Source organism: Salmo salar, chromosome 13 (genome assembly GCF_965601325.2).
Source record: "Salmo salar chromosome 13, fSalSal1, whole genome shotgun sequence".
Taxonomy (NCBI): domain Eukaryota; kingdom Metazoa; phylum Chordata; class Actinopteri; order Salmoniformes; family Salmonidae; genus Salmo; species Salmo salar.
In genome coordinates, this window is record NC_138303.1 from 63,025,278 (window position 1) to 63,052,442 (window position 27,165).

At 41.5% G+C, this 27,165-nt stretch overlaps 1 protein-coding gene across 27 annotated transcripts in view; it reads left to right on the top strand.

Moving 5' to 3' along the window:
- The window catches only part of dlg2 (discs, large homolog 2 (Drosophila)), a 405,714-nt gene that overhangs the window by 315,859 nt on the left and 62,690 nt on the right, over nt 1-27,165 (top strand). For 16 of the 27 annotated variants that reach the window (XM_082960249.1, XM_082960254.1, XM_082960252.1 and 13 more), the window contains 7 exons: nt 4,777-4,830; nt 15,043-15,093; nt 17,056-17,180; nt 18,654-18,823; nt 20,669-20,805; nt 22,888-23,032; nt 23,628-23,799. In XM_082960249.1, coding sequence (XP_082816375.1) covers nt 4,777-4,830; nt 15,043-15,093; nt 17,056-17,180; nt 18,654-18,823; nt 20,669-20,805; nt 22,888-23,032; nt 23,628-23,799 — 854 coding nt within the window. The remainder of the gene's footprint in view (nt 1-4,776; nt 4,831-15,042; nt 15,094-17,055; nt 17,181-18,653; nt 18,824-20,668; nt 20,806-22,887; nt 23,033-23,627; nt 23,800-27,165) is intronic. The other 11 variants (XM_082960250.1, XM_082960260.1, XM_082960263.1 and 8 more) reach the window with 2 other exon arrangements.

Below are 27,165 nucleotides of genomic sequence, written 5' to 3' on the forward strand. Positions count from 1 at the left end.
GGATAAAAAATAAACAGAATGGAGCTATGCACAGGCAAAATCCTAGAGGAAAACCTGGTTCTGTCTGCTTTCCACCAGACACTGGGAGATTAATTCACCTTTCAGCAGGAAAATAACCTAAAACACAAGGCCAAATCTACACTCGAGTTGCTTACCAACAAGACAGTGAATGTTCTTGAGTGGTCGAGTTACAGTTTTGACTTAAATCTACTTGAAAATCTATGGCAAGACCTGGAAATGGTTGTCTAGCAATGATCAGCAACCAATTTGACAGACCATGTAGAATTTTGAATAGAATAATGGAACATTTTCACAATCCAGCTGTGAAAAGCTCTTAGAGACTTACCCAGAAAGACAGAGCTTTAATTGCTGCCAAAGGTGCTTCTACAAAGTATTGACTTGGGTGTGAATACTTATGTAAATGAGATATTTCTGTTTTTCTTTTACAATAAATTTGCTACAATTTCTAAAAGCATGTTTTCACTTTGTCATTATGGGGCATTGTGTGTAGATGGGTGAGAATCTTGTTAATTTAAGCCATTTGGAATTCATGCTGTAGCACAACAAAATGTGTGTTACAAGAGGCATGAATACTTTCTGAAGGCATTGAAAATGTTCACGTACATTTGTTGCCTAGGTGAACAGTGAAAGGCTAAATCATTGGCAGCATAAGTGGTTGAAATAGTTGTTGATATATTCTGCTACATTGTGCAGTCAAATATAAGAAGTTGTCTGCATCCCAAATGGCACCCTATTCCATATAGTGCACAACTTTTGACCAGAGCCCTATGGGAGCCATTTGGGTTGCAGCCGTCTTCAGCAGAAACATTTTCACATTTCATCCCCAACTAATCGTCAGTAATCCACAGACAGAGGGGCTTCGTGATATTGCCAAGTTATTGCATGTTTTACACATTTGAGGTGGAATTCCGATAGCTAAAAGGGTTCTTATGCAATACAAATTGTATCCTACTCCCTATGTAGTGCAGTACTTTTAAATAGACCCTGATGGAACCTGTTCATAAGTAGTGCACTTTAAAGGGAATAGGGTGCCATTTGGGATGCGGTGTTAGACTTGTAATTAACATGCTCTGTGTATTGTAGTTATTAACACCTAATTAACCCCAGATGTGGATCAGACCAGACTCCCCACAGTGAATCCCGATCAGTCCCGTTTGTTGGAGGTTCAGGCTCTTTTTGAATTCGTCTTTCCTCGGTTCCTCGCATCATCTCTCCTTGCATCCTTCTCAAAACACATTGGAGGGAGGGACTTTGGATCATATCCTCCAATACGGTTGAGAAGGAGGTGAGGAGATGGGATGCGAGGAATCACAGGAAATGTAGATAGGGCCTCAGACTTAATATGCTTCTCTGAAAGAACTGATGTCAGTGTGCACCATTGTCAAGAGAGGAAGACAAAAATGGGTTGGAAATGCCGTCACGCAATAGTACAGTGTCTGTACCCTGTATGTACTGCATGTATTCAGATGTGTGCACATGACTTATACTTGCACACATGTTGAGTACCAAGCGTGGTGTGTGTGTGTGTGTGTGTGTGTGTGTGTGTGTGTGTGTGTGTGTGTGTGTGTGTGTGTGTGTGTGTGTGTGTGTGTGTGACATTACGATGAATATTGCATAGGGAAAATCTAGCTCCTCACTCCTTTACACATAGTGTAACCTAGACCCTTGTGGTTTTATGGAGTCCCCAAAAAGTTTACAACATGGAGCACTTGCAGTACAAAGCAAAAACTCTTACGATGATGCATGTGTTGTGCGTCATATGAGAGCATTTTGCATCATACGTTTTTTGTCTGCAGTGAATGCTTGACTGACTTGCACAATTTTGGGGGGGATTGTATTAACAGTGAACTAATTAACAACATACATTGAGACTAGTATTCCTGGAAAGGCATAAAGGTTTACATTCATTTTCTGCCGGTTAAATATAAACTGCCTTTGAATAATAATCATAATCCTGAATAGCGCCTCAATTGATTTCTTTGAGTGCTGTGCATTTAAATGCACTCAAATCAATCTTCCTCTCTCCTTTTCTCTTTGCACACGTGCATGCACACATACACACATGCTCTCTCTCTCTCGTCCTTCCTCTCCCTGATTGAGAGAGATTGTGTGGTTGAGAATCTATGAAGTCAATTAGCAGCAGTGCACTGTAAGCAGAAAGTGTCTCAATCAAAGATATTGATTTACCCACAAACACCATTCCACCTCGAACACACACACACACACACACACATCAGTTTACCTGCTCCAAACAATTTGCTTTTGTGTAAAAATATGAAGGAGCTTTGTTTGATGGAAACATCGAAAGGTTTGACTGAATTATTAGTAGAAAAGGCTGAAAGACACCGGAATCACTTGCCTGAGCCAGCCTTTCCCTTTCAGGGCATTCTGTTAGAGTGAGCCCCGGAAAGGCTATTGGAAGCTAATGTGGAGCCATCTTATTGCTTAGAAGTATCTGGCTGCCAAAGACCTGCAAATACAGTGCATTCGGAAAGTATTCAGACCCCTTCACTTTTTCCTCATTTTGTTACGTTACAGACTTATTCTAAAATTAATTAATTCAATGCTTTCCTCATTAATCTACACACAATACCCCATAATGACAAAGCAAAAACAGGTTTTTAGATTTTTTTGCAAATTTATTACAAATAAAAAACAGAAATACCTTATTTACAGACCCTATACTATGAGACTCGAAATTGAGCTCAGGTGCATCCTGTTTCCATTGATCATCCTTCAGATATTTCTACAACTTGATTGGAGTCCAACTGTGGTAAATTCAATTGATTGGACATGATTTGGAAAGGCACACAGTTGACAGTGCATGTCAGAGCAAAAACCAAGCCATGTCCGTCAAAGGAATTGTCCGTTGTGTTGGGGCACAAATCTGGGGAAGTGTACCAAAAAATGTCTGCAGGATTGAAGGACCCCAAGAAACAGTGGCCTCCATTATTCTTATATGGAAGAAGTTTGGAATCACCAAGACTCTTCCTAGAGCTGGCCGCCCGGCCAAACTGAGCAATCAAAGGAGAAGGGCCTTGGTCAGGGAGGTGACCTTCCAGAAGGACTACCATCTCTGCAGCACTCCAGATGCAGAGATCTTTAAGGAATACCTAGGATAGGATAAAGTAATCCTTCTAAACCCCCCCCCCCCTTAAAAGATTTAGATGCACTATTGTAAAGTGGTTGTTCCACTGGATATCATAAGGTTAATGCACCAATTTGTAAGTCGCTCTGGATAAGAGCGTCTTCTAAATGACTTAAATGTAATGTAAATGTAAATGTTAGAGTGGCCAGATGGAAGCCACTCCTCAGTAAAAGGCACATGACAGCCCACTTGGAGTTTGCCAAAAGGCACCTAAAGGACTCTGATGAAACCAAGATTGAACTCTTTGGCCTGAATTCCAAGCGTCACGTCTGGAGGTAACCTACGGTGAATCATGATGGTGGCAGCATCATGCTGATGGGATGTTTTTCAGCAGCAGGGACTGAGAGACTAGTCAGAGTCAAGGGAAAGATGATGAACGGAGCAAAGTACAGAGAGATCGTTGATGAAAACCTGCTCCAGAGTGCTCAGGAACCTCAGACTAGGGCGAAGGTAGCTGTGCAGCGACGCTCCCCATCCAACCTGACATAGCTTGAGATGATCTGCAGTGAAGAATGGGAGAATCTCTCCAAATACAGGGATGCCTTCCCCAGATCTGTGCCTAGACACAATCCTGTCTCAGAGCTTTATGGACAATTCCTTCGACCTCATGGCTTGGTTTTTGCTATGACATGCACTGTCAACTGTGGGACCTTATATAGACAGGTCTGTGCCTTTCCAAATCATGTCCAATCAATTGAATTTACCAGAGGTGGACTCCATTCAAGTTGTAGAAACAGCTCAAAGATGATCAATGGAAACAGGACGAATCTTAGCTCAATTTCAAGTCTCATAGCAAAGGGTCAGAATACTTATGTAAATAAGGTATTTCTGTTTGTTGTTTTTAATAAATTTGCAAACATTTCTAAAACCTGTTTTCACTTTGTCATTATGGGGTATTGTGTGTAGATTTGTAAAAAAAAAAAGATATTTAATCCATTTTAGAATAAGGCTGTAACCGGCCTCCCGAGTTGCACAGAGGTCTAAGGCACTGCATCACAGTGTTGCGGCTTCGCTACAGCTTGGGGTTCGATCCCAGCCTGTCATTACCGGCCGTGACCGGGAGTCCCATAGGGCGGCGCACAATTGGCCCAGCGTCATCCGGGTTAGGGAAGGGTATGGCCGGGGGGCTTGACTTGGCTCATCGTGGTCTAGCGACTACTACAGGCTGACTTTGGTCGTCAATTGAAAGGTGTATTCTCCGACACATTGGTGCGGCTGGCTTACGGGTTAAGCGAGCAGGTGTTAAGAAGCGCGGTTTGGGGGAGTCATGTTTTGGAGGACGCATGACTCGACCTTCGCCTCTTCTGAGCCCGTTGGGGAGTTGGAGCGATGAGACAAGATCGTAATCACGAAATTAAGGAGAAAATGGGGGTAAAGATTTTAACTGTAACGTAACAAAATTTGGAAAAAGTCAAGGGGTCTGAATACTTTCCCGACGACACTAGCGTCTGGAGAAAGGCTCTGGAATTCTTCATGATACAGGGTGAAGTCACCACATGATCCAGAAGCTGTCCTTTGGATCCATTTATAGAAAGTAGGACACTGGTGGGTCCAGGCTTCTCTTGCTTTTTCTTATCTTTCTCTCCCCCTTTTTCTCTCTTTTTCAGGCGAGTCCCGCCCCAATAATTGTCAACACGGATACTCTGGAGTCTGTACCTTACGTGAGTTCCTTTTTCAATTTTCGGCAATTGATTTGATTATGTTTAAGTACGAACGGCATATCTTTCCATGTGGATTGATTCGAGTGCAAGATGCAACTTCATGCAACTCAATACCCACTTTAAGTAGTCTTTACAGGTAAGACTTTTCAACACTGGTTGTCAATGGCCAAATGTTATATTCTTAAATATTTATCTGGAACACAACATACAGTGTATGGGTAAAACAAATAAGGCCACTATTGTAAATTATTGATAGTTGTTATAAATAAAACACCTACACAGGGCCACTGATTTGTACAGCCCAAAAGCCAGCATTTTGGTTTGGCATCAGAACTTTTCTCTTAACAGATATTTATTATTGATGGTTTCTATTTATTGGCACTGGGACTCTGGGAGGACAAAGTCCTTCAAAAAGCCATTTGGACACAATTTGGAGTGAGATGCTAAATTAATGAGCAAGAGTTAGGGTGAAATAAAGTATCCCAACTAGAAGCCATGGATAACAGGCAACATCCGCACTGAGCTAAAGGCTAGAGCTGCCTCTTTCAACAAGCTGGACACTAATCCGGACGCATATAAGAAATGACTTCTATGCGCGCTTCAAGGCAAGCAACACTGAAGCATGCATGAGAGCACCAGCTGTTCTGGACGACTGTGTGATCACGCTCTCCATAGCCGATGTGAGTAAGACATTTTAACGGGTCAACATTCACAAGGCCGCAGGGCCAGACGGATTACCAGGACGTGTGCTCAGAGCATGCGCTGACCAACTGGCAAGTGTCTTCACTGACATTTTCAACCTCTCCTTGACTGAGTCTGTAATACTTACATGTTTCAAGTAGACCACCATAGTCCCTATGCCCAAGAATGCTAAGGTAACCTTCCTAAATGACTACCGACCCGTAGCACTCATGCCGGTACCCATGAAGGGCTTTGAAAGGCTGGTCATGGCTCACATCAACACCATCATCCCAAAATCCTAGACCCACTCCAATTTACATACCGCCCCAACAGATCCACAAATGATGCAATCTTTATTGCACTCCACACTGCCCTTTCAAACCCGGACAAAATAAACACCTATTTGAGAATGCTGTTCATAGACTACAGCTCAGCGTTCAACATCATAGTGCCCTCAAAGCTCATCATTGAGCCAAATCAGGGATGCGCTCAGGAGTGCCGAATCCCTGTGTGCGTTGTGGGTGGCATGCTCAGAGGAATACAGCACAATAAAGAAACTTGCATTTTATGTGCTAACAATGTTTGGATCGACATAAACCTAAGAGTCCTCATTTTCCTCTATGAACGCAATATAGACTCACAGCAGGAACCGGCTTTCACATACAGTTGAAGTTAGAAGTTTACATACACCTTAGCCAAATACATTTAAACTCAGTTTTTCACAATTCCTGACATTTAATCCTATTAAAAATTCCCTGTTTTAGGTCAGTTCGGATCACCACTTTATTTTAAGAATGTGAAATGTCAGAATAATAAAGAGAATGAGTGATTTATTTCAGCTTTTATCTCTTTCATCACATTCCCAGTGGGTCAGAAGTTTACATACACTCAATTAGTATTTGGTAGCTTTGCTTTTAAATTGTTTAACTTGGGTCAAAAGTTTTGGGTAGCCTTCCACAATCTTCCCACAATAAGTTGGGTGAATTTTGGCCCATTCCTCCTGACAGAGCTGGTTTAACTGAGTCGGGTTTGTAGGCCTCCTTGCTCGCACAATTTTTCAGTTCTGTCCACCAATTTTCTATGAGTTTGAGGTCAGGGCTTTGTGATGGACACTCCAATACCTTGACTTGACTTAAGCCATTTTGCCACAACTTTGGAATTATGCTTGAGATCATTGTCCATTTAGAAGACCCATTTGCGACCAAGCTTTAACTTCCTGACTGATGTCTTGAGATGTTGCTTCAATATATCCACATAATCTTCCATCCTCATGATACCATCTATTATGTGAAGTGCACCAGTCCCTCCTGCAGCAAAGCACCCCCACAATATGATGCTGCCACCCCAGTGCTTTATGGTTGGGATGGTGTTCTACGGCTTGCAAGCCTCCCCTTTTTCCTCCAAACATAACAATGGTAATTATGGCCAAACAGTTCTATATTTGTTTCATCAGACCAGAGGACGTTTCTCCAAAAAGTACGATCTTTGTCCCCATGTGCAGTTGCAAACAGTAGTCTGGCTTTTTTATGGCGGTTTTGGAGCAGTGGCTTCTTCCTTGCTGAGCGGCCTTTCAGGTTTTGTTGATATAGGACTCGTTTTACTGTGGATATAGATAATTTTGTACCTGTTTCCTCCAGCATCTTCACAAGGTCCTTTGTACGAAAGTACGTTAATCTCTAGGAGACAGAACGCGTCTCCTTCCTGTGCAGTATGACGGTTGCGTGGTCCCATGGTGTTTACACTTGCGTACTATTGTTTGTACAGATGAACGTGGTACCTTCAGGCGTTTGGAAATTGCTCCCAAGGATGAACCAGACCTGTGGTGGTCTACAATTTTTTTCTGATGTCTTAACTGATTTCTTTTGATTTTCCCATGATGTTAAGCAAAGAGGCCGTGAGTTTGAAGGTAGGCCATGAAATACATCCACAAATACTCCTCCAATTGACTCAAATGATGTCAATTAGCCTATCAGAAGCTTCTAAAGCCATGACATCATTTTCTGGAATTTTCCAAGCTGTTTAAAGGCACAGTGAACTTAGTGTATGTAAACTTCTGACCCACTGGAATTGTGATACAGTGAATTATAAGTGAAATAATCTGTCTGTAAATTGTTGGAAAAATGCACCAAGTAGATGTCCTAACCGACTTGCCAAAACTATAGTTTGTTAACAAGAAATTTGTGGAGTAGTTAAAAACGAGATTTAATGACTCCAGCCTAAGTGTATGTAAGCTTCCGACTTCAACTGTAAGTCAGCCTGCACATCAAAATCACATCCATCCATCAAACCAGATATCCACAAGATTGTATCCGAGGGGAAATGCAACTTTTCTTATTGAATAAGTAACTTAGTGGCCTATATGACTGTATTTAGTAAATAGTAATATTATTGTGAGAGCTTATCCAGGGATATTTCCATCTCAAACTGACAGTATGTTCTGTTTGTTCTGTTGTTACAAGAGCAGGCTATACCGACACAGACAGCCTTTTTTTCTTTAAATTAATGTTTTATGTAGGATGCTACATTTTTGACTAGTTGAAATTGAAAGTAGGCCTAATAAAAAAAGCATACTTCTATTTGCCTGTTAAGGCTGTTAATCCTCATAGACTACCTCAGCCAGTTAAGTTATTTTACATAGATTTAGGCTCCGAAGAAATAGACTCCAATTAAGCCCTCTTGTTGTTTGTAAAGTCAAATTAAATGAAGATTGTTGTTGAAATGAATTGCTCGACTGGTGTAGGTTTTTTTCCATCTGTTGGTGTGCAAAACTTGCATAACTAGCTATATTTCTTATTCAAGTATGGTGACTTCCTTCTTGGGACATTGCATTTGGGAGTATTTTTTAGAGGGAGAGAAACCAAAAGCCCACTGTGCCTATTTTTTGGACAAGGACATCCCGGCCGGCGCTGGGCCAATTGTGCGTTGCCACATGGGTCTCCTGGTTGCGGCCGGCACGGGTATCGAACCAGCATCTGTAGCAATTCAGTTTGCACTGCGATGCAGTGTCTTAGACCGCTGCGCTACTCAGGAGGCCCCATCCACAAAGTTTTTAATGCTGATCATTTGCCTTGCACAAAGTATCAAAATACTAAAATACTACTTAAACACAGACATTCAATGACATCAGCAAGAGATATGCTGGACCCTATGTCAGAGAGGTGTTTTTGGGACCACATCATGTCTATTGTCCTGCTAAAACAAGTGTTTGAAAACATGAACAATATTACATTTACATTTAAGTCATTTAGCAGACGCTCTTATCCAGAGCGACTTACAAAATGGTGCATTCACCTTATGATATTGATATCCAGTGGAACAACCACTTTACAATAGTGCATCTAAATATTTGAGGGGGGGGGGGGGGGGGGGGTTAGAAGGATTATTTTATCCTATCCTAGGTATTCCTTAAAGAGGTGGGGTTTCAGGTGTCTCCGGAAGGTGGTGATTGACTCCGCTGTCCTGGCGTCGTGAGGGAGCTTGTTCCACCATTGGGGTGCCAGAGCAGCGAACAGTTTTGACTGGGCTGAGCGGGAACTGTGCTTCCTCAGAGGTAGGGGGGCCAGCAGGCCAGTGGTGGATGAACGCAGTGCCCTTGTTTGGGTGTAGGGCCTGATCAGAGCCTGAAGGTATGGAGGTGCCGTTTCCTTCACAGCTCCGTAGGCAATCACCATGGTCTTGTAGCGGATGCGAGCTTCAACTGGAAGCCAGTGGAGAGAGCGGAGGAGCGGGGTGACGTGAGAGAACTTGGGAAGGTTGAACACCAGACGGGCTGCGGCGTTCTGGATGAGTTGTAGGGGTTTAATGGCACAGGCAGGGAGCCCAGCTAACAGCGAGTTGCAGTAATCCAGACGGGAGATGACAAGTGCCTGGATTAGGACCTGCGCCGCTTCCTGTGTGAGGCAGGGTCGTACTCTGCGAATGTTGTAGAGCATGAACCTACAGGATCGGGTCACCGCCTTGATGTTAGTGGAGAACGACAGGGTGTTGTCCAGGATCACGCCAAGGTTCTTAGCACTCTGGGAGGAGGACACAAGGGAGTTACTTATCAATATTTTGGAGATAATTTCATTTTCGCATAACCGAAAGTTATTGGCTGTACAAAAGAATTTAAAACCTTTTTTTGTAAGAACATAATATATGGGATTGATTTTAAGAAATATATCTTAATTAATTTGATTAAAATTATGGTGTTTCTATTCCAATAAAAAATGAAACCCAGGGTTTCCGTTAGGAAAATATGGCGCTGTACAACGTGACCTTTATTCAAGTCAGTTTAGAACAAATTCTTATTTACAATAACGGCCTACACAGGCCAAACCTGGACAACGCTGGGCCAATTGTGCGCCGCCCTATAGGACTCCCAATCATGGCCAGTTGTGATACAGCCAACCTAACGAAGAAAAACATTTGACGATACAATTCTCCCCCTACCCTCCTTCTTTGCAAGAGTTGTCCTGCTAATAGCCCATAATGGCGCTGTACAAGATGACCAGTCGGGAGTAGGCTACAGTACTACAGTAAGAGCAAAACAATCCTAACATTTCCACATCCTAATTGTAGTCTAACCAATACCCAAACGGAGATTAAGTGAACATAAAAATCTCATTGATTTATCAAGACCAGTCCCCATGCTTGACCTCTGAATTTGTTTACCTTCATTAGCCTACTTTGTTCCAATATTTCTGTTATTCAGTGATATTTATTCCCATAGTAATTCATTATTGATCCATATGGAAAATGACATGTACAAGAGATGGTGGTAATATTTTTCATTTTAGAGACTATAATACATGGTGTCCAGGTCAGGATAACCAAAATATTTCTTTATTAAAGACTATCAGAAAGAATGTTGGTACTTATTTATTTTGATCCAAAGCCATGAATGAGTGAGTCACTCAGCTTTATGTAGGTGCCGAGGCTATATGACTGCGCCATCGACTTGATTATTTAAGAATATCATGGAATTTAAGAATATCATGGAATATGATTGAACATTTTCGTTTATCTTAGGATAAAAACCTTAGTGTAACAACAGTTTTAGTAAGTAATACTGACGAGTAGTGTCACGTGTGCTCCCTCTCCGGCCTCTAGGTCACCAAGCTGCTAGTTATGGCACACACCTTTCACCATTGTTACACGCACCTGCGCGTCATCACTTACCTGAACTCCATCACTTCCTTGATTACCTGCCCTATATAAGTCACTCTCTTTGGTTCCTTCCCCAGGCGTCATTATTTCTGTTTCCTGTCTGTGCGTTATGTGTCTTGTTTTGTATTATGTTCATTTATTTATTAAAACACTCACTCCCTGAACTTGCTTCCTGACTCTCAGCGCATATCGTTACAAGTAGAAACCAAAAAATAAGTGTAATTTTCCAGGTGTGCGTGCAGGACAGAGGAATAGCAATTCTTACACCATTGTTCTAAAATCAATCACCTTCTTCATCCTCATCATTCAGTTCATTGAAGTTCAATGTTGAAGTTGTGCACAATTATCATTTTCTATTTGGTTTATATCGCCCATTCATTGAAAGTTAGAGACACATTAGCACCTTGGGACCCAAAAGCATAATCAGTGCTCTAACTCCCCCTTGCACTGGTCTGGAGCAATGAAGCAGTGACGCAGGGTACTGTACTAAACCACAAATTAAGTCCCGCAGCATAATCTCAAAACGTTTAGTTGAGCAACCACTGTACATCCAACATGAAGCATTCTGAGGTGATTCCCAGCACATAATGTTCTTCCCCTGTCTGGATGGTTAAAATAACAAGAAACTACTGCACATGCATCGTCATACATGGCCGAGTACAAACAGTCCAGCTATGCCCTCTGTAAGGCAATCAAACAGGCAAAAGTCAGTACAGAGACAAAGTGGAGTTGCAATTCAACTGCTCAGACACGAGACGTATGTGGCAGAGACTCCAGACAATCATGGATTATAAAGGGAAAACCAGCCACGTCGCGGACACCGACGCCTTGCTCCCGGACAAGCTAAACACCTTTGCCCCCTTCAGGGAATACACAATGAGCTGTCATTCTCAGTGGCCGACGTGAGTAGGGCATTTAAACGTGTTAACCGTCGCAATGCTGCCGGCCCAGACAACATCCCTAGCCATGTCCTCATAGAATGTGCGGACCAGCTGGCTGAAGTGTTTACGGACCTATTCAATCTCTTCCTATCCTAGTCTGTTGTCCTCACTTGCTTCAAGATGTCCACCATTGTTCCTGTACCCAAGAAAGCGAAGGTAACTGAACTCAATGACTATCACCCCGTATCACTTCTGTCATCATGAAGTACTTTGAGAGGCTAGTTAAGGACCTCCACCTTACCCAAAACCCTAGACTCACTCCAATTTGCATACCTCCCCAACAGATCCACAGATGACACAATCTCAATCGCACTCCACACTGCCCTTTCCCACCTGGACGAAAGGAACACCTATGTGAGAATGCTGTTCATTGACTACAGCTCAGCGTTCAACACCATAATGCCCACAAAGCCCATCACTAAGCTAAGGACCCTGGGACTAAACACCTCCCTCTGCAACTGGATCCTGGACTTCCTGACGGGCTGCCCCCAGGTGGTAAGGGTAGGCAACAACACATCTGCCACGCTAATCCTCAACATGGGGTCACACAGGGGTGCGTGCTTAATCCCCTCCTGTACTCCCTTTTCACCCACAACTGCGTGGCCAAGCACGACTCCAACATGATCATTAAGTTTGCTAATGACACAACAGTGGTTGGCCTGATCACCAACAATGATGAGACAGCCTATAGGGAGGAGGTCAGAAACCTGGCAGTGTGTTGCCAGGACAACAACCTCTCCCTCAACGTGCGCAAGACAAAGGAGCTGATTGTGGACTACAGGAAAAGGCGGGCCGAACAGGCCCCCATTAACATCAACGGGGCTGTAGTGGAGTGGGTCGAGAGTTTCAAGTTCCTTGGTGTCCACATCACCAACAAACTATCATGGTCCAAACACACCAAGACAATCATGAAGAGGGCACGACAACACCTTTTCCTCCTCAGAAAACTGAAAAGATTCGGCATGGGTCCCCAGATCCTCAAAAATGTATACTGCTGCACCAGTGAGAGCATCCTGACCGGTTGCATCACAGTGTGGTATGGCATCTCCTCGGCATCTGAGTATATAGCCTCGTTATTGTTATTTTATTGTGTTACTATTCATTTTATTCTTTAGTTAATTTAGTAAATATTTTCTGAGCTCTGTTTCTTGAACTGCATTGTTTGTTAAGGGCTTGTAAGTAAGCATTTCACGGTAAGGTGTTGCACATGTGACAAATAAAATTTGACTTGAAATTTGATTTGGGGAAGTTCAAGTTGATGTTGTGGCTTGGACTTTGAGCAAATTCTTGGACTTTAATTTTCTAGGACAAGACAGGATAAGATTGATCTATGATCTAGAAATTAATCAAGTTCTATTGGTATGTTCATGTGTTATGTAAATTGTTACATGTTGTTTTTACGTATTTACACTGCTAAAGAAAGCAGATATAGTACCTTCGGGATCAACCTAAAACTTGAATAGTCCCTGTGAAATTGATTTGTCCAAATAATCAGTGATGCAAAGACCAGCTCGTCAGAAGAATTGTCTTGTAAGCCTCATATCCTATGTTCCAGACAGACGTAACTTTTGTTACAGATGTTGGGAGAGATTATTATTATAAAGGAATGGAAAGGTTAGGGAGTAACAAGCTACATGTAACTGATTACAAAAAAACTGTAACTGTAATCTGTTAAATTACCAGCAAAAAGATTGTAATCAGATTACAAATACTTTAAAAAACGAGATGATCACCTATAGGATTACTTTTAAATTCAGAAAGAATATGCAGATTTATTTTTCTCAATGACATTCAAATCTCCATTGAAAAAAGGCGCAAGTTTAAGTTTGTTCCGCCTCAGTGAGTCTGACCACAAATCAGATCACCACAAATCAGATTACCACCAATCACCACTATGATGACACACCAAATGCAGGAATAGGCTTTTGTAGGCTATAGTCCAAGCTATATCTTCCAATGGTGCGACTGCTGTCGGCATCTAAAGATTATACATTCAATTTGAATATACGCTTGGAGGTAAGGACGACAGCAGTGGTGTAGCCTACGGGCGATATGGATCACTTATTATTGATATCTAAATAGCGCAATGATGTGAATCACACTGCTGCTCTCTCATTTTGCTATTTGCGCCAAACAGATTTTGGTTGTTGTGGATGGCTGTTCAGATGTATGTGTATTCAACCTGGACTCTGGGGTAGACGTAACATAGTAAACGAAAACCTTGGATACTCAAATTAGTATGATATGTTACGTTTGGTATGGTATGTATTAATTTGTGGATGTCCATCTATTTCGTATGATATGTTACGAATTACAATTCGTATTGATATGTTACGAATTACAATTTGCTAACTTTAGCTATGTGGCTAGTTGGCTAACGTTAGCTAGGTGGGTAATGTTAGCTAGGCTAGGGGTTAGGGTTGGAGGTTCAGGTTAGGTTTAACACCCACCCATCCATCGCCCCAACCCAACCGCAAGTAACCTTCTGTCTTATGCAACCATACCCAACGTAACATATTATACTGATTTGAGTCACCTGGATTTCCGTTTACTATATTACGTCTAGTCTATGAGACCATGCTGGTGTATTTTAACCCAATAATGGTTGAATTTAAGAAGTTTTGAACTGCCTGTCAATCATTGTTTTTCGACCAGTGGACAGCCAGTGCATAGTGTGGATCCCAGCTTATAGAATAAAGTTTGAGGGAATTCGTCCCTTCTCAACTCCTCTGTGGTATTGTGCTCCACATACTGTCAAAAACTAGTTTAATTTAAAAAGACCGTGAGTGGTGCTTTTATTTCTCAATCTAATTTGTGTGGATACAAAAATATTGTCCATAGTACTAACGAACACATGCTCAAACTCGTACACTTTTAAAACTCTTAAACAGCTGCAAATGATCTAGATATCAAAGTGTCCATTAGGCCTATAATACAGCATATGGCATTAATATTCTTGAAGATCAAGGCGTATTCAATTAATTGGAATGACTGGAGATCTGACAGACTTTGTTTTGTAAGGATATAGCCTAATTGTATTTTATTTTATTTGAAGTAGAAAGCAATGGGTTAGAAGAAGCCCACATAACCCATAAAGTCAAATGCAACATCCATTTATGGCCAGCTATGTAAACTCTAACATTGATTTATCCTGCTATAGATGTCCATCAATTGGGAATATTTATTTTTGTCTTCTTCTAATACCTCTTAAGAGGAAAGTAATCTAAAAGTAACTAAAATCAATCAATCAAATTACATTACTGAGTTTGGGTGATCCAAAAGATACGATACTGTTTACAATTTTGGACAGGTAACGAGCAACTAACGGATTACATTTAGACAGTAACCTACCCAACCCTGACTATGCTCACACGTCTGTAAATAGGAAACTAAGTTATGTACTGGGTATACATAATTGATTTTACATTTTGTTTCCCCACAGGTCAACGGGACAGAAATTGAATATGAGTTTGAAGAAATCACACTAGAGCGGGTGAGTTGATGAACACACTATCTGAAAATGCTCTATTTAAACTCTATTTAAAATGACCCGGAGAGGACTTTGCAGTCATTTTGAACGAGGGATGCCATATCCTGTTTCATGCTCATCTCAGACATGTCCCATAAAGGGCTTCATAAACTAGGAAGCGTAATCGTTGAAAGTGACAGGCAGGATAAGTTAATAGGCCAATAGGTTTCAAATGATCTCGACCCCATACACCTGTTACGGGAGGAATAAAAAAAACAAGAAGCTAACTGATACTATTTTGAAGCTGCTGGAGAAGCTAGATGACTCCGCAAACTGGATAACAGAATAACAAACTGTGATTGCATTACCATTTTTATTTCAAATTGGTGCATGAAGTTGAAAGCCTGGGGTTACTGTGCATTTCACAAACTAAAACAGGAACCCGTTTTACTTTCTACTAAAGCTAATTGATCTTAGCCAGACAAGCTAAGTAACACAAACATCCAAGTCCTGTGGGTATTTTGAGCAGGCCAGCCCTTAATTGGGACATAGCATTTGCATGAGAAAAGCCAGGGTTAACATCCCCAAGGCTCAGTGGCGATAAGAGGCTTAGCTTGGCTGCTGAATTACATTTTGACAGCTAAAAAAGGATCCTTGTGACCTGAAACAATAAACTACAACGGGAAAAGGTCAGTTCAGCCAAAGGAAGTGATACTTCATCCAACAGCGGAGCCTGAAGCCTTTGGTGCGCACTGCACAGCTCACCCTTTGACGGGCAAGAGCAGAAATAAACAGGGTGGCTTTAGAGTGGCTAATGCTGACGCTACATCTGTGTATTCAGGCTTCACCTCACAGGACCCTTTATCTATGCACTCCACTTCCATTGCCCTATCTAGCCAATGGGCTTTGATTATGTGTGCACTTGAGTGAGCTAGCTATCATTACTTCCATCTCAGCCTGGTTGAGCTGTGTCCGTCAGCTCAGCCTACAGGGTGGATTTTTAGTCAAGAGATGCCCCTACTAGGGTTGCAAAATTCCATGAACTTTCAATAAATTCCCTGATTTTCCAGAAATCCTTGTTAGACTATCTGGGTTTCCTGCTTATTCCCACCTATCTTTCAACTGGGATTTGGGAAGAAACTGTGAATTTCTTGAAAGTTCCTGGAATTTTGCAACCGTAGACCCTACTCCCATCAGCTAGCAATTTAATCAAAGCGTCCACATTCATTTTGTAAATGTGCCGAGGGGGATATGGCTCATAAAACTGATAGAGCTTTGTTGTTGTACACAGAAACATTGGCTTTGAGAATTCTGCTTTCGCCTCTGTATTATATTTACCGGTTATGAAGTCATCTTCTGGGGACTCCATTGCGGTCAAGCGCAAACTTGAAAATTATCCCGTACAAATTAACCCATACGAAAATGAAGTTCATAAATGTATTGTCAATTAACTTTTTTCGAACTTAAAGCTAAATATTGTATTTTATGTTTATTCACTTTCAAATAGTACATTTAGTAATTATATAACTTTTTGCTATAAAAGTATGTTTTCAGACATACAGTATGTCTAGGATACTCTGTCAGACATTACACTTGATGCTAACACTTCTCCTCACTTTCAAATAGTATACTTAGGAATTCTATTTATTTTCACTATAAAACGTGTTTTCAGACATATTTCTAGTACTCTAAATACTAAATTGGTACTAGTTTCTAGTAAGTTGGGGGCTTGTTTTATGCAAATTAGATAGTTTGTGGAATTCTGGGAAAACATGCTCCTGCAAGATAATTGCTAAATTGTCAAATGATTTTAAACTTGGAGTCAGTTGTGAACTTAACATTTTAAGTGTGTGACCCACGAAGCTAAACAGAAATTGTATTTTTATGTTTGATGTAATTTAGGATAGTTTACAGGTTAGCATTATAAGGAATAGAAGTGTAACATTACTGCTAGATTTATTATTCATTGTTCTTCATGCTCTACAGGGGAACTCAGGGTTGGGCTTCAGCATAGCTGGAGGGACAGATAACCCCCATGTCGGCGATGACCCAGGGATCTTCATCACCAAGATCATCTCTGGTGGCGCGGCAGCAGAGGATGGAAGGTTAAGGTGAGTGCTATAGATCGAGCCCTTTACAAATGAAAACTTCAATGAAGACATTGAGTTGGCAAAATGCTCTGGTATAAATGCTGTCAGAATGGATGGCTCGAGGACTCTCATCCATCATTGGATCTAAGTATATTTGTGCCATGTTTTGAAGGCTTTATCCTATAATGGAAAAGCTGAAAGGTGTCACGACTTCCGCCGGAGTCAGTCCCTCTCCTTGTTCGAGTGGCGTTCGGCGGTCGACGTCACCGGCCTTCTAGCCATCACCGATCCACTTTTGATTTTCCATTTGTTTTGTCTTTGTTTTCTACACACCTGGTTTCAGTTCCCTCATTACATGTTCATTATTTAACCCTCTGGTTTCCCCCATGTTTGTGGGCGTGTTTGTTTTATTGTGAAGGCTGTATCTGACGGCTGGTACAGTGAGGGAAAAAAGTATTTGATCCCCTGCTGATTTTGTACGTTTGCCCACTGACAAAGAAATGATCAGTCTATAATTTTAATGGTAGGTTTATCTGAACAGTGAGAGACAGAATAACAACAAAAAAATCCAGAAAAACTAATGTCAAAAATGTTATAAATTGATTTGCATTTTAATGAGGGAAATAAGTATTTGACCCCCTCTCAATCAGAAAGATTTCTGGCTCCCAGGTGTCTTTTATATAGGTAACGAGCTGAGATTAGGAGCACACTCTTAAAGAGAGTGCTCCTAATCTCAGTTTGTTACCTGTATAAACTGGAACAAACTGGAACAACCATACATCTAACTAACTGATTGGATTAGTTTAGGAAAAATATGTTATTCATCTTTGTGTAGCACAAGTTTAATCAATCAATCAATGAACATGCAAAAACACAGACATTAAAAACAATCCTAAAAAATCTACCTGCAGTAGAGCATGCTGGAAAATATGTTAATGATGGTCTCTCCACAGTGTAAAACAATAGCTCTGTTTATTAACACCAACAATTTGGGTTATTTGACACCACGGTGTGTTAATACAGAGTGAATTTAACTCCTGAATCAACACTAGAAATATAACTCAGATAAATCAACACTGGCCAATTCGCAGTGTCCATTCAGCTTTGGACGTTGTACTGTAAATCCATATAGTGTACACCAAATTAACAGAACTCACTGCAGACCAAGGCATCATGCTGAGGACAAGCATAGAAACACAGCTTTTATATGTGTAAATAGGCAGAATCTCTCGCTCTGCTTGAGTGTGTGTGCATAGGGTCCCAGCTGGTGCCTTACAATGCGCCTCAGGAGAGTTCTGTTCTTGAATGTGGGGGCATGGATGTTTGTGGCCTCTCCCGAAGGGGTTAAAGGGTCACACTGCAGCAGGGGCCTTCTACTCCCCCTGCCACATGCACGCACACGCACGCACGTACATGCACGCACACATACATGCACACACAAAAACTATTTTTCCAGGTTAAGGCTCATGTTCCCATCCTCTTTTTTCATTGCAGAGTGAATGACTGCATCCTGCGGGTGAATGATGCCGACGTGTCCGAGGTGTCCCACAGTAAGGCTGTGGAGGCACTGAAGGTGGCCGGCTCCATCGTCAGGCTCTACGTTCGCCGGAGGAGACCCATGCTGGAAACTGTCATTGAGATCAAACTCATCAAAGGACCAAAAGGTTGTTACACTCCCTCTCATCTATCTCATATTTTGGGGATTGAACTCTCAGGTCAAATTTGAAAGGTTATTACATTACATCATATTGGACAACTTCCCTTTACCTTTCCGTCTCAATTTTCATCTCTCTGTCTCAATTTTCATCTCTTTCTGTCTCAATTTTCATCTCTCTCTGTCTCAATTTTCATCTCTCTGTCTCAATTTTCATCTCTCTATGTCTCAATCCCCCCCCCATCATCATCATTACTTTCTCAATATATCCCTCTGTCTGTATCTACAACTCACTTCCTTTCTCCTCGTCTTTCTCCTTTTTTTCTCTTTTGCTCAGTAAGTATCAGTGATGTTTAAGGGTAAACCGGATAACCATGCACATCCAGTGTCCTTTGTTTTATTTAGTATTTTATCAGTGGGGGTTTGTACCAACCCCCCAGCCCCCACACAAAGAAATAACTTTGATGCATTATTTATATCAAAGAGATGAGTCATCACTGGGGAAAAGCTGCAATGAATCCATGGGTGTATTCATTAGGGCACACTGTGGCAAAACATTTAGCAAATGAAAACTTTTTCCAACAATAAATGTGGAATCTTAAGTTCAGGTTAGTCCCTCCCCATGTTGGGCACTTTTGGCTCCTAGTGAATACCCCAGATTGGGAGATGGATGAGGGAGGAGAGGAGATTGGTCTATAATTAATGGTGCTATTTTCTTACCCTGACTATAAGCGTCCCATGTGTTTTTCACACGTCAGTTGGCAAGAGTTGAAACAAACCCACTGTAATCAATGAAACATGCTATACTTGCCGCGAAGCAGCGTATCCGTGAAGCAGCAAAAACACAAGGCTCTCTTTGCTGAATCATCTTTCTACCCTTCAAGTCTATTTTCCAGTGCTTCAGGTGTCTGTGAAGTGTACTAATATACAATCACTGGACCGTTTATTAGGTACACCCATCTAGTACCGGGTCGGACCCCCCTTTGCCTCCAAAACAGTCTGAAATCTGTGTCGGTCGGATACATTCCACATGGATGTTGGTCCATGCTGACGCGATGGCACCATGCAGTTGCTGCAGATTGGACGGCAGTACATTCATGCTGTGAACAGCCCGTTCCATCTTATCTCAAAGATGCTCTACTGGGTTGAGGTCTGGAGACTGAGCAGGCCACTCAAGTAAACTGAACTCACTGTCATGTTCCAGGCAATGTTTTTCCACTCCTCAATTGTCCAGTGTTGGTGATCGCGTACCCACTGGAGCCACTTCTTGTTTTTAGCTGATGAGAGTGGAACCTGGTGTATTCATCTGCTGCAATTACCCTTCTGTGACAAGGATCGACTAGTTGTGTGTTCCGAGATGCCGTTCTGAGTTGCCGTTTGTGGTCCGCCTGTTAGCTTGCACGATTCTTGCCATTCTCCTTTGACCTCATCAACGAGCTGTTTTCGCCCACAGTACTGCCAGCTGACTGGATGTTTTTGTTTGCCGCACCATTCGCGGTAAACACTAGACACTGTCGTCGTGAAAAGCCCAGGAGGGATCTGTCGCGCCTGGTACTGACGATCATATAGCATTCGAAGTTGCTTAGGTCCCTTGTGTTGCCCATTCCAACGTTCAGTCGAACAGTAACTGAATGCCTTAATGCCTGTCTGCCTGCTTTATATAACAAGCCACGGCTATGTGGCTCACTGTCTGTAGGAGCAATCAATTTTCCTGAACAGGGTGTTGTACCTAATAAACTGTTACTGAGTGTAATTGGCTTGTGCTTGTGATCCAGAGGCAGCAGCCTAGACCGCTAGACCACCCTAGGCCACAATACTTTTTTTTAACCTCCACCCCACGTCTATTTCTCCTCAGGGCTGGGCTTTAGCATCGCAGGAGGGGTGGGCAACCAGCACATCCCGGGGGACAACAGCATCTATGTAACTAAGATCATAGATGGCGGTGCAGCACAGAAGGACCAGCGCTTGCAGGTTGGAGACAGGCTGCTTATGGTAAGTTACTGCAGCTTCACTACCCCTACCCTGCCCTGTCCTCATCCACCATAGGTGGACCATACTGCACTGTCAAAGCGTTATACTGCGTAACACATTTATTAAACATCATTCATAAGGAGTTTTGTAAATAAAATGTAGCTTTATTTATCCATTGTGCAACGAAATAGTGAGTGGTGTGTAAGAAGGTTGGGTACTGTGACAGTAAAATATACATTTATATTGTATAATGCATAAATTAAGATCTAATCAATGGGACTTTTATTTTGAAAACTCCTTATGAAGGATGTTACATACATGTGTTATGAAGGTTATGTGGTATAATTGTTTTACAGTAACACACTAATTTACTGTATAAACAGAGACCCATATATTCCCCATTGTGTGTATGAATGTGTAAATGTTTATTTGTTAAAGGGCCCTGTTTTCAGTAATATCATATCCTGCCATAGTTAAGAGTGTCAATTGAATGTGTGAATTCAGGACTGGCTGATAGATTAATTGTAGGGCCCTCTCACCAATTTGAGTTGATTACATTCAGGTGTACTAAGGTGAATAGGAGAGTGGCAGTGTTAAAGACGATTTATGCTCATCCCGGCGTCTGCATTCGCCGTACAGCATTTACTGCGATGCGGCGTCTGCCTAAGTCAGGGCATTCTTACATCTAGCGCTTGGCAGAGCTGTTGTCAAGGAAGTGAGTTTATGTTTATAGAGGACTTACCGCCCCCACCTACCATCAAACAATCATATCAATGCAGAGATATACGGAGCTATACGGAGCACTCTGCATTGTTACACAATTTGGGAGGCGCACAGCGATGCAGTACAAAGCTTGATTTGGCCTCCGCAATTGGATCACACCCTCCATACGGAGCTTTTGGACCGCATTTAAAGATCAAGTATAAATTATCTTTTAGTTGGAAGCAAGGATAGAGGAGAGCATGTTTGCTAGATGTTATGCTCTTACCTTTTTATCTTTTAATCCTTGTTTTAGCCTGTTAGCTCTTAGCTTGATTTTAACCTGTTGTTGTATCTATCTATTTATTCAAATAAATTCAACATTTTTGTAAAACTGTTCCTGTCTTCATGAAACCTTTTTGATGTGTACGAGGTAACGGCCACCTACGAGGTAACGGCCACCTGTAGCAACACAGCCTATTTCAGAAGAGTGAGTTGCTTAACCGCAGTTAAATTCAACTAGCTACCTTCCTGCTGCCTCCAGCTCTGGAGGATCCCGGGCTATCATAATCTGCATTTGGCAGGCTGCACTTTTGACAGCACCATGTCAGTCTGGCATTAAAGGAGTGGAACGTAAGGTTTAAAGAGCGACTGCCCCTAAAAAGCAACTTCTCGCTTTGAGAATGGCTTATGTGGCATCGCTGTGAGTCACAAAAATAATTGACTAAAAAGATTGACTACAATGTACATAGGACAATATTTTAAAAGGTCAATAGCTCCACATTTCAATGATTTAACCTCAAACCAACTATAAATTGTAGATATTAATTTACAAATATTGAAAGCCTTTAATGAGAACTAAAAGATCTGCAACATGAAAATATATAATAATGTCCCATTTACACTGTGCAATTTATTGACGGTTCCTAACTATTCCCTGAGATTGGCTATCCAAAGTCTATACAACTTTGCCAGGGTTGCACACCAGCCGGATGAAGCTAATTGGCAAAGTAATTTAGGTAAATCTTCCCACTTGCGAACAGACAAAAGGGACTTCCACATCAAACCACACCCCGAAACCAACTCACGTTTGAATTCAGTCATGGCCGAAATCTCTCTCAAAACACAGTACAGATCAAATAAACAGTAGCTGCCAGGACTAATATTGGTCCAATAAAAATAGCACCCTTTTGGATTGGATAATATTGTGTTAATTTGTTTGATTCAAGTTCTATTTAAATCTGTTATGGATAGGGTATTTAATGTATTTGGGGCTTTTTAAGTGAATTACTTTGTAAAAGTGGATGATTTAATGAACCAAATCTTAAAACGAGGCCAAATCAGGAAGTGCAGTCACCCTTTAACTTTCTTACGTTATGCCTGAGATTTTCTCCATGCACACAGGTGAACAACTACACTCTGGAAGAGGTCTCCCACGAGGAGGCAGTAGCCATACTGAAGAACACGTCTGACGTTGTCTACCTGAAGGTGGGCAAGCCCACCAGTGTTTACTTATCAGATCCCTATGGGCCACCTGATATCACGCACTGTGAGTTTGTCACCTCTATTTCACCCCTCTACCCACCCGTTTGGCCAGTTTCCCAGACACAGATGAAGTTTAGACCTGGACTAAAAAGCATGCTCAATGGAGGTTCTTCAATAAAAGTTCTTAGTCCAGCACTAGGCTTAGTCCGTGTCTGTGAAACCGCCTTACAGAGACGTAACTTTAGTTTGTCGTCTGAGTTGTGTACAAGAGGGCAGCATTTGAGTTACAAATGATGTGAGCAACCTCTGCTGTTGTAGACCAGGACAGTCTTCTTTCACTTCGCAAATGAATGTGTTTAGTTCCACACTGATGTGGTATGCTTGTTCATCTCTTATTATCCCTGAGTTTAGATACAGTTTTCACAAGAATGTTATGTGAGTCGGGCTTGTTTTAGAGTGCATTGTGTTTGCTACGTAGTATTAATTTAACTTTTCTCCCTTGCCATGTAAACTTAACTGCCAAAACATTAGTGTGTGGGCCTCCAAACTAAATTATTTTATTGATTGATATGAAAAGTCATTAACTGACAGTATGAGGTTAGTAATGTCAGAAAGCTGAAGTCTGAAGAGCTGTGTACACCCTTGTTGTTTCTTTCAAGCGTTCTCTCCAGCAATGGAAAATCATATCTCTTCCGTGGGAAACAACGGCACTCTGGAATACAAGTGCAGTCTTCCCCCCATGCCCATCTCCCCCGGAAGGTACTCCCCCCTCCCAAACCAACTACTCGGGGAAGAGGACATAAACAGGTTGGATGGTTTTTCCTTCTTACGGTAATTACATCCCTTCCTACTAGACGCCAGTAGTATTACAAGTAGAGTCTCGTCATTTCAATCCACCTCACCCCGTTTTGTATGGAAACTCAAAAGCAATTCTAGATGACATTACAAGTTGATGGAATTGATTGCTTTGGGGATTACAAGCCCCCCCCCCCCCCCGAACTTCCCTTCCTAAATCCTTTGACCCAGCTGTTTTGGCCCAGTGCTCTCCTCCACTCAAGTCCATTCTTTCAGCTGTGTTGTGTTGTAGCACTATTTTTAATCTGACGGTAAATTTGAGATACATGTGAAGATATACTAAAGGGTGGCATGGTCAGGTTTTGTACCTTTACGACCTTTGTAGTTTTTTCTGCTTGTTCCTTTAATCTTATATGTATGTAATAATGGACCAGACTATTCAGCTTAACAATCAATTCAGCTTAAGACAACAAACGAGCTATTTCAGGGTTTCACAAAATGGTTTATTCTTTGATCTAGTCATTTTAATTTTAGAAGTTGGTCTATCCCTTCTGTGGTATTACATCAGTAGTGGTTGCAGATGGTTTTCATTCGTTTTTTTTTCAGTGAGATGTTTTCTGCAGGGCAGTTGATTTTTCTGAGTGGGTGCTTAAACTGAAAATCTCTGTCTCACACTCACTCACTCGCTCACTCACACATTTAACATCCACATTAAACCGGCGCTCCCTTTCCAAAGGAAGGAGCCTCCCTTCAAGTCCTCTGACTAGAGGAGTCTGTCGTGGCACTGAACCACTGTCTATACTCTGTAACTCCTCGAGTGGAAGGACAAGTGCTGTTACGACATGGGCTGAGGGGTGAGTGATGGAGTTTCCAATAAAGTTTCTACGAAAGGAGAGAAGTAGAGTGTTTGATATAGTGAATTTGCATTTACTCTGACACATGGCAGACGTGTTACTCCAAGCAATGTCCTACACAGGCTGCGAGTTGATTGGCTCAATGCCCCGGCAAATTCAGAGCAACGAGAAATGACTTTGCAGTCCATATGGAGAAAAGATGTTTCAAACCTGTAATCAGCTTTCCAAGACAAGAAAGTCTAGACGGTCATCACCACAAGAGAAACTAAGACCAACTGCAAGCCACTTTATTAAAATGAATCCGAAAACATCAATCGAATTTGTCTTGATGTGTTCCGTAACTGAAACAGAATGCGTAATAGATCAGTACTAGAGTGCGAAATAATTTAAATATATCTTTTAATCTTCACATTTTTGTATAAAAAAAAATGCATAACACTTTTGTTTTATGCAGTCTGATTCTGTCATTATAAAGTAGTGTTCTAGTTTAAAGTTACATGCCGTTGAGCATGTAATAGATGGTTTGAGATTAAAAAAAAGCACACTGGATTTAAAAAAATTGCGACTGCCTCTAACAAGCAACAGATCCCTTTGAAAAACGGCCTATGTTGCATCAATATGAGTCAAAAACAGTTATTATTGTGTCAAAATTGACTGCAAAGTGTAAATAGGATAATTTTGGCCATAAAGTCAGTCTTGTCTAAAACAGAGTTTGGAATATCCGTGCGTCACACCGGGTAAATTACAGTTGGGTTTTGATTTGACAATGTCTATTTGCCCACTAACATGGTGTGAACAGCTGCGGTGATTGCTTTTTATCCAATAGCATGGACAGTGAGATAGACCTGCCCAGCAGCTCCGACTGTTTACATAAGACAACACGTTGCAATTTTTTTTACTTGAGAAATGCTGCACCGAGCACCTTATTAGATTTAAATTTACGCAAAAACGTAAACATTTATTACAGTTATCTTAGATTCATTCTGGGGATTTTGACGAAGTGAAATAGATACGGAAGCCTATCAAATGTTATTGGTCATATACACATATTTAGGAGATGTTATTGAGGGTGTAGTGAAATGCTTGTGTTACTAGCGCCAACAGTGCAGTAGTATCTAACAATTCACAACAATACACATACATCTAAAAGTAAAAGAATGCAATTAAGAAATATATAAATATTAGTACAAGCAATGTCTGAGTGGCATTGACTAAAAAACAGTAGAGTACAGTATATACATACGAAATGAAGAAAACAGTATGTAAACATTATTAAAGTGACTGGTGTTCCATTTAAAGTGACCAGTGATTCCATGTCTACAGTTGAAGTCGGAAGTTTACATACCCTTAGGTTGGAGTCATTAAAACTCGTTTTTCAAACACTCCACAAATTTCTTGTTAACAAACTATAGTTTTGGCAAGTCGGTTAGGACATCTACTTTGTGCATGACACAAGTAATTTTTCCAAAACTGGTTTACAGACTGATTATTTCACTTCAAAATCAAAATTCCAGTGGATCAGAAGTTTACATACACTAAATTGACTGTGCCTTTAAACAGCTTGGAAAATTCCAGAAAATGATGTCATGGCTTTAGAAGCTTCTGATAGGCTAATTGACATAATTTGAGTCAATTGGAGGTGTACCTGTGGATGTATTTCAAGGCCTACCTTCAAACTCAGTGCCTCTTTGTTTAACATCATGGGAAAATCAAAAGAAATCAGCCAAGACCTCAGAAAAAAAGTTGTAGACCTCCACAAGTCTGGTTCATCCTTGGGAGCAATTTCCAAACACCTGAAGGTACCACGTTCATCTGTACAAACAATAGTACGCAAGTATAAACACCATGGGACCACGCAGCCTCATACCGCTCAGGAAGGAGATGCGTTCTGTCTCCTAGAGATGAAAGTACTTTGATGTGAAAAGTGCAAATCAATCCCAGAACAACAGCAAAGGACCTTGTGAAGATGCTGGAGGAAACCGGTACAAAAGTATCTATAACCACAGTAAAACAAGTCCTATATCGACATAACCTGAAAGGCCGCTCAGCAAGGAAGAAGCCACTGCTCCAAAACCGCCATGAAAAAGCCAGACTACGGTTTGCAACTGCACATGGGGACAAAGATCGTAATTTTTGGAGAAATGTCCTCTGGTCTGATGAAACAAAAATAGATCTGTTTGGCCATAATGACCATCATTATGTTTGGAGGAAAAAGGGGGACGCTTGCAAGCCGAAGAACACCATCCCAACCGTGAAGCATGGGGGTGGCTGCATCATGTTGTGGGGGTGCTTTGCTGCAGGAGGAGCTGGTGCACTTCACAAAGCAGATGGCATCATGAGGATGGAAAATTATGTGGATATATTGAAGCAAAATCTCAAGACATCAGTCAGGAAGATAAAGCTTGGTCGCAAATGGGTTTTCCAAATGGACAATGACCCCAAGCATACTTCCAAAGTTGTGGCAAAATGGCTTAAGGACAACAAACTCAAGGTATTGGAGTGTCCATCACAAAGCCCTGACCTCAATCCCATAGAAAACTGGTGGACA